Consider the following 8,476-nt stretch of genomic DNA (forward strand, 5'->3'; position numbering starts at 1 on the left):
TAAACTTGCTATCCTACATTTTGTGATCGCAACGGCGATTTCCAGCCCCCCATGGGATGACTCTTAAATAGCATGGAGCTTATCCTTCATGCTGTTTCAAATTGTATGTATAATCAACAGTCAGTGAATGGATCATGCTTGAATTTAACCTGTATATAAATAATTCTAACTATTAAATAGGTCGGTATCAAGATGATTAGCCCCTTATTCTACATCCAACGTTTTGTTCTGCATTCAACATTTCATCCATCTTGCTTTCTTACTCTTTCAATGATCTTTCGTGAATGAACAGGTCCTTCAAAGACTTCATTGACCAAGTCCTATTTAAACTGAGCCAAGCTTGTTTATGTCAATTGTCACTAAGGGCGTGTTTGGTAAACATTTTATACTCGAAAATAATTTCTGATAAAAATGATTTTTTTATTTTGTTCCTGGGAATAATTTTTAAGCATTTGAAGGCGTTTGGGAACTGCCCAAAATTTATATTCCCTAAATAGAATTACGTTTGCTATCTTCCTTAAAATTTCTAATCCAAACTATTTTCTTTTAATTTTTTAATAATTTTATTACTTGTTTCTTTCTTTTATTTTATTTTTTCTTTGTTTCTCTTCTTCTTCAAGCTTTGGCCAATCACTGGTCCAATCGCCGGCCTTGGGGTGATCGGGGACTAGCCAGACAAAGGCCAACAACCTCGGCGAAGCATTGCCGGGCCTAGCAAGGTCATGCCTCGTCGGCCAAGCCTCGTCGGTAGTTGGGCAAGATTGGGTCGAGCTTGCCCGAGCTACAAGTGGGCTCAACCTCACCGGGCCATCACGAGGTTAGCGTCCCCTAGCTGGGCAGCGCAAGCCTCATGGTGGCCCGGTGAGGTCGAGTCCCACCTGGCGGCTGAGTGAGCTCAACCTTGCAAGTTTTGGGTAAGTTCGAGCCTCACCTAGGCCAGGCAAGGCTCGCCTGGCCACCGATGAGGCTCACCCTTGTTAGATCTAGTAAGGCCAAGCCAGCCAAACCTCGCCCAACCAATTGCCGACAATTGGCGGCAATGGACGGTGATGGTAGCAATGGCCAACGGCAACGGCGATGGAAGGAGAAGAGAGAAGGAAGAAGAGCAAGAAGAATATAAGAAGAGAAAAAAGAAACAAGAAATTTGGATTGACTTGATTCTGGAATTGTCACCGAGAACAAAGAACCAAATTTTTTTTACTCCTTAATTCTGTTCCAAATCTATTTGCAGGAATAAAAAATTTTACCAAACGAATTTCCTTTCCAAATCTATTCTCAGGAACAAAATAATATAATCAGTTACTATTTGGCAAGTTGCCAAATGCACCCTAATAGTCTAGTAGTTCAAGCCCTTCCCACACGCATGAAGAGGAACTTGGCCTTTGTAATGCATATGCAAGTCGGCTCGATAACTATGTAACTTGCAATAGTATCTCAATCAAAATAGATGGAGCTTAATTTGTTCTAGCAAAATTATCCAAAAAGTATCTATATTGCTTTTTTACCAATTTAGTTATAAACCTTTCAATTTTGCCAATTTGAATTCTAAATTTTTTCACATTTTGTCAATTAAGTCCATCCGATCAATTTTTGCCAAAAACACTAATGTGAATTTCAACAATTTTTCATGGCACGACCGATATTAACATGAATAGTTTTTAATAAAATTTAAATTTTTTTCCAAATATTTTAATTGTTATTTTTCCTTTTTTTCTCTCTCTCTTTTCTTCTTTTCTTTTTTTTTTTTTAACCCTATTCTCTTCTTTTCTTTTTTCTTTAATTTTTCTTATTTCTTTTTCCTTTATCTCTTCGTTGGGCACTATTGCACCTTGTCAATGACTAGTGAAAGTTCCCGGCCTCAGGCGATTGTCGCCTTAGTTGGCGAGGGTCACTTTGGCTGGCGAGGACCGCTTTCACTAGCCCCTGGTGAGGATCACCCTTGCATGGCCAAACATGGGTAGCCCTTGTGTGGGTGGGTGAGGACAACCCTCGTCCTCCCCCGATTTGGTGAGAGTGATCCTCATCTAAGGCTAGCAACCTTAGGCAACCATCGACTAGTTCTAGTAGTGGCTAGTAGAGGGAAAAAGGTAAAAAGGAAAAATAAAAATAAAAAAAGAAAAAAGAAAAGAAAATAAGGAAAGAAGGAAAGAAGGAAAAGAGAAGAAGAAAAAAAAAAGGGGACAAAAATTAAAAAAATTATTAAAAATTATCCATGTTTAACATCAACCATGGCACGTAGTATAGCAGGCATCCACGGCAATTGTGCCATGTTGGTTAAATGGACTCAATTAGCAAAATGTGAAAAGGTTTAGGATTTAATTTATAAAATTGAAAGGTTTAGGATTAAATTGGTATACAATAGACTAAGGACTTTTTTTGACAATTTTCTATATTCGTTCCATATGCATGCACCTTTAAAATATAATTTTTTAAGAATATCTCATGCATGCCAAGAAGTAGAAATGTTTTCTTTAACTCGCACAACCGAATCTAGAAGCATACAAAAATCGGGTTAACTTCACCAATTACAACAGAGAAAAAGCGCATAAGAAAGGGGGAAAATATCCAAAAAAAACACCCTAAATCTATTATACAGCAGTCAATTAAGTCCTAAACCTTTTTTATTATATCATCTTGTCCTAAAATTTAAACGATTTGCCAATTCATTCATAAACATTTCATATATATTGATAGAAATTGTATATTTATTGGTAGAAATCCATGGGGATCAAATTGTCATAAGCACCATATTCAAGTTTTCATTTTCACTTTGCTTTCACCAAGTGGAGTAATTTTTACACTTATCTTGGGTGATGCGATAAGTATCCATCCCTCACCACTATGTTGACCCCACTAACATTGTCTTCCATGTCTTATCATGTTAACGAGTTCTCTCAACACACTTGCTAAGTATATTTTATTAAAAGCAATTCCCGACATCCAAAGCATTCGTTACACATACTGCGAAAAAATTCAGTGCATTCGAAAGTGTAATATTCTTTTATTATCCTCTTAAAGAAGAAGAAGAACTCAAGGCCTTTTGGGTTTTTATGTTTGTTGATGGTGCATCAGTAGGAGTTATAATGGTTCCGACGAAGTCATGGTCTTTGTGGACTTTTACTAGTAATGTTTGGCTCTAAAAATTTCCAACTCATCGTAACAGAAGGGTCATGAAGCAATTTTCCACCCTTTCTTTTCCGTTTTTTGGACTATCATGCCTTCAACATATGATGCTGACAACCTAGTTGTCGGTACTTCTTAATGCTTTGAATGTTATCATCCGATTTGGTTATTGAGCATGGGTAAATATCAATAGTTGATATGCTAAGATTGATTTACAAAATTGCCATTTTGAATGATTCAGCAAACTCCTACCAGCAATCGAGCAAGAGCCACCTATTTAAATCCCTCTTCTAGTCTATAATATTATGTAACATGTGAATTCCGTGAACTGATTTTAATAAATCCGACATTTTTCATGCACAAAATTTCAATAATCTCTTTAGACGATTAATCAGCTATATATGTAAAATAGCTAATGTAATTCGTTAAGCATGCTTAAATAGATGAGAAATGATTACATGACAATCTATAATCTATTGTTAGAATAATAATCTATTTTAGATCATAAAAAATCAAATAACAAAAAATTATAAATTGTTATGGAGCCTATTCCTTCAAAAATTTATGACTCACAACAAAACATTATCCTCGCAGTAGCCAAAAAACTATTATGCTAGCAAAGTCCTAAATAGATTTACAAACTTGATATATTAATTGATAAGGTAAGTTGCAAGAGAGCCTTTAAATAAGTGAATCAATTTCGACACTCAATAGTATTTCGCCCCGTCATATGGTTCCTCTATTTTGTAAACCGTGGCCTGTGTACTCGTAGTTATATTTTTCCAATCATTTTTCTTCCTCGTGTGGCTAACTTTTCGAAATCATAATCTGTGCTTTCCAAGGAGAATTTCGGCGAAGCAACTTGTCGAACTAAAATTATATTTTACTGCTCACGTGCCACTATATCCTCCCTAGAATTTAGCGAGTCTCTTGGATCACGAAAGGACTTTTCGAGCTCGCTGCCTTTCGCTTGAAACCAAAGTCAGCGTGTTACTAGACCACCTCGACTTGCACTGAACTGCGTACAGCCGAGCAGGAAGTTCCTTGGAGTTGGCGAGACGTATGCATGAAGATGCGAGCCGTTCCTCACTAAGATCCGATAGAATCAGAGAAATTTGTAGACCCCGAAATAAAATTTTGGAAACGGCTGCGATCAGGCTAATTTAATGGAGAGGAAAGATGCTAGTCATCTTATTTGCTGAATTACTTCTGGACGTTTCTATGAAATCGCTTACTCTTTTTGAAGGTATAGAAATCATCAGCTTTTCTAATTTTTGAATTTTTCTTTCTTACCGCTATAAATTTACAACTCCCATATGAATTTACCGGTCTCTACTTGAACGACTTGCCAATTTTTCCAATTAAATTACCAAGTAAATTTTGGTTACTAACCATCAATTATGTTACATACCATGTTTATCTGGTAGCTTTTCTTTTCTTTTTTTGTCGAAATTTGTTTAGTACTTTAATTTGTTAAATTTGGTTATTATTTACTAATTTTTATTTCTTTCTTGCAATACTTTGAATTTATCAACTCTCGTATGAATTTACCAACATTTATCTATGTGACTTACCAGTTTTTTCCCTGTTAGTTTACTAACAAGTTTTGGTTTAGATGCTAGTTAGTAAAAAAGAGAAACGTTGCCAAGTAACACGATTGAAAGTTGGAATTCAAAACTATTTGCTAATTTCATCAAATAGAAGTTAGCAAATTTCATGAGTTTCAGTTAGTAATTTCACATAGAGTTGGTAAAGTTGAAGTGTTGGTAAGTTAGTACAAAAATTGCTAATTTGCAAACCATAAGAGAAGTTGGTAATCTTATAAAAATGTTGGCATGCTACCCCCAACAAACTACTTGGGAAATGTCGATGCTTAATTTTTTTTTTTTTTTACCAATTTTTATTAGATGCTTACAAACACTTATTGAAATTTATCAATATCGAAAAAAATCTGTATTTTTGGGCACGGAAATTAGCATTCTGCGAACCGGCAGTATTGTCAAATGCACACTTCGGAATTTAGAATTTTGCTTGTGGTTTTGAAATTCTTTCTGGGATATTCTAAAGAAAAACCATTGATCCCTTTCCCCGCGTTCATATCACAGCGCCATGTCATTACTAGTCTACTTTTAGCCTTGCTGATTCTTGAGCTTCTTCCACTTGACCTGACGTCCCCGTTCTGCGCCTAAAGCATAGATTTCGCGAAGCTGCCGATGCTTTGTCACGTTCAGATGGAAGATATTGCGGCAGATTACATTGCATGATAACAGAATATCACATTAGCATCCGTAAGATCCCTGTTGACATCTCTAAACGCACGCATCAAGAAGCACATGTAGTCCGGAAAATCTCAAAGCGAGAGTTGGACACGTCAGGCAGATTTTCCTAGTCTGGAATTTGCGGCGGCCTGAGGAAAGTGAGCAGAGGTCCGCAATACAGCTGATCAGCCGTCTTTCTTGGGGGCGGGCAAACGTCAGTCCAAGATCAACCTTTGGTACGTTAGTATTGCTCACGTAGGGTATAGTGTCCAGTTATATCTGCTTCAGTGACCAGCTAGCTAGGACTATATATTCCTTCCCCTTTCTGATAGACCGGAGTCCCTGATGAAACTGGTTGTTCAGCTCAGGTTCGAAGCCGGGTACATTGATTTTGATCCTGATATCTTATGACGGATATTGCCAACTTTAATGTAAACTCAATTTTCATTATTTCCTGCATATCGAACTTTCATGATCTCCTTTTAATTGTTTGTACGCAAGAACCAGGACATAAAGAGCTACTCACTAATCTCTTTCCTCCAGCTTTATGTTCAGCCGCCTCAGCCACACAGAGTGGAGCGCCATGTGAATCACGTCGAACGGTTTCGCCGGCCTATGCACCTCAAAGTGCCGCCGAACCTTCACCACCCGCTTCTGCAACTTCACGTACTTCTCAAATGGGATCGCCTCCAGAATCGTCTTGATGTCCTTTATTCTGTTCACTGGTATTCGGACCGAGAACTTGCTCCAATTGAGCACGTCACTGAACGGCAACCAGTAGCTGTCCTTTATGATCACCGGGACGCACTCCGCATAGATCGCCTCCACGATTCTTGAGCTCGCAACTTCGAACCCACTCGGGCACAGGCAGTACCTGCTCCTCCCCATCAGCTGAGTGTAGTTCTGGCCCTTGGGAAGATACTCGTGCACTTGGACGTCGGCGTCCTTGTCCTTCCAGTGCTCGAGCAAGAGCTCTCGGATGTGACCGTGGGCTCCACCGGCGAAAAAGGCAAGGATTGAGCGGTTGCGAGGGTCAAGACCTAAGCGAGGCGGGCCGAGCTCACCGTAGGTTAAATAGATGTCGGCCATGGAGATGTCTCTCTCAGGTCGGAATCCTTCGGAGGTGTTGGCGTTGCAGAGGACTCTGATGAAGTTCTTGAAGAGCTCAGGGTCCGCTGATGAAACGTCAGGAGCCTACATGAACATGAAATAGGATCAAACAATTAGTCAGAAATTTCTATTCAAAATAGTGGGTGGAATAGTGATCCTTTTTTGTGTCAAGAGTAGTGAATTTCGCAGAAAATAACTTTTTATGTATCTTTTGAAAAACATTGTAATTGATTTTGTCTATCGTATCTTTCATATGATGAGTTTATTTAACTATATTTTGAGTCAGACGAACTTACATGTTCTATCACATGTTAAAACTTTGAATGGCAGCTATCAATTGAAATGTAAGCCGATCCAGGTATGCCCAAGTCATGAAACAAGAAAATAAGAAGAATAATATAAACAACAAACAGTTGAAAAATATAATGGAGTATCTTGATTTGAATTCTTGATGCTTGTTCTGATGTCATATAACATTTTATGGGACCGCTCACTATTCTAAAAATTTAAACTGTCAAATGAATATGCGATTTAATATTTTAAAAAATTCACGCCATATAATTATAATTCTGACCAGTATGAAATTGATTTTTTTAACTTGCCAGTTACAATAAATGCAGGTTGACCCTGCTATGAAAGCTTTCGTATAATATTCCATCCGCTTGCCGTCCTCAGATATAAAGACACTAGTAGAACCAATCTAACTTGCCGACCTTCGTTTTCTGCAGAATCTCAATATACTTGCATTGAATTCTCATCGATTCAATGAGGCAATGCATAACGGCACCTTTTCACATTATAAAAGCCACGTAGTATCTAAAGTACTGGTCCTTTGTAAACCCGAGCAGATCGGCCAGTTCAAATCACGGTTATTCAGCGGATTCGACAGGTTTAATTGGACACTGAACACATAATCCTTCCATCTCCTGTACGATTTGGCAAAACTTTTTGGAGCGTAATTACAAAATATACTTACCCAATCATGGCAAGAGAACATAAAATGATCGGCGCCCTTGCTTCTGTTCCAATGCTCATGTCTATCTGCAACAACGTGAACGTAATCACGCACGAACCTCTGTAATCTATCCCGCCTGTAGTCATTGATGGAGAGGATCGGTTGGTACACATAGCTGACGACGTTGGTCACGCTGAAAGGAAGGAAGAAGGCATGTGCCTGGTCGGGATGGTGTGCCCTGAATGGGTTCCGCTTGTCCTCCATCTCGTCGATAAACTGTCCTTCAATGGCATATAGGTCGTTCACCGGCCCGTAATGTACCAAAGGATGGTCGCCTTCTCTGTACGTCCATATCTTGAATCTCTTCATCATCTCCATGTGGCTCCTGCCCAGAATTAAGTCCAAAAAATGGCGAAGAAAGAAATAAGACTCGTGTTAGAATCTATAAACTATAAGGCGTAAAATTTCGAATCAAATTAACGTGAGGTAATCTAAATTTTGATTCCATGGCCCCTTACAGAAACACATGCATGCTTGCACTGAACACAAACCTACCACGATTAATATTAACACCAACCGTGTGAAAAATAGAAACTCTGAACTTTAAGTGAACTCAAAGGAGAACTTAACTGATAAAAAGCGTAGGGGTTTCTATACACATTTCCTCTGGGTATGAAGGTCTCTTTCCCATCGGAAACATAGCTCCGGGACCGAATGGCTTTCCTGATTGCTGCGCGGGCTTGGGCTAAGTCATCTTCGATCTTTTCCAAATTACTCTTCTTCCCCACAGATCAGGAAAAACATTGCCAAGTTACTATCACCCGAAAAAGTACAGAATGAAATGAAATCAAGTAAAAGGGATTATTGTTAGTTACTAATACAGCATGAGTGATGACGATACTCACTTTGATTTTGTTGGTGTTGTGTCTGGATCTGCTTTGGTACATTAAGGTTGAACGAGGCCCATTTACTAAAACTGAAGGTGTTCCTGTGTGGTTGTTGGTCTCAGGTGAAGTGGAAGAGGAAGAGA

At 38.6% G+C, this 8,476-nt stretch overlaps 1 protein-coding gene across 1 annotated transcript; it reads right to left on the reverse strand.

Moving 5' to 3' along the window:
* Positions 1-5,865: 5,865 nt before the first annotated feature.
* On the reverse strand, positions 5,866-8,227 carry LOC104445411 (probable glycosyltransferase At3g42180). The gene is made up of 3 exons (XM_018874727.2): positions 8,077-8,227; positions 7,468-7,831; positions 5,866-6,575 (listed from the first exon to the last, which is right to left on the reverse strand). The coding sequence occupies exons 2-3, from the start codon at positions 7,822-7,824 to the stop codon at positions 5,907-5,909; spliced, it is 1,026 nt and encodes a 341-aa protein (XP_018730272.2). The 5' UTR covers positions 7,825-7,831; positions 8,077-8,227; the 3' UTR covers positions 5,866-5,906.
* Between the last annotated feature and the right edge of the window lie 249 nt (positions 8,228-8,476).

Source organism: Eucalyptus grandis, chromosome 8 (genome assembly GCF_016545825.1).
Source record: "Eucalyptus grandis isolate ANBG69807.140 chromosome 8, ASM1654582v1, whole genome shotgun sequence".
In the NCBI taxonomy this organism is placed as follows: Eukaryota; Viridiplantae; Streptophyta; class Magnoliopsida; order Myrtales; family Myrtaceae; genus Eucalyptus; species Eucalyptus grandis.

Bases quoted from the DNA above. Each gene is read 5' to 3' on its own strand.
- LOC104445411 (XM_018874727.2), bottom strand. From the start codon at position 7,824: ATGGAGATGATGAAGAGATTCAAGATATGGACGTACAGAGAAGGCGAC. The intron at 6,576-7,467 runs GTAAGTATATTT...ATGTTCATGTAG, and splicing joins TGTTCTCTTGCCATGATTGG to GCTCCTGACGTTTCATCAGC.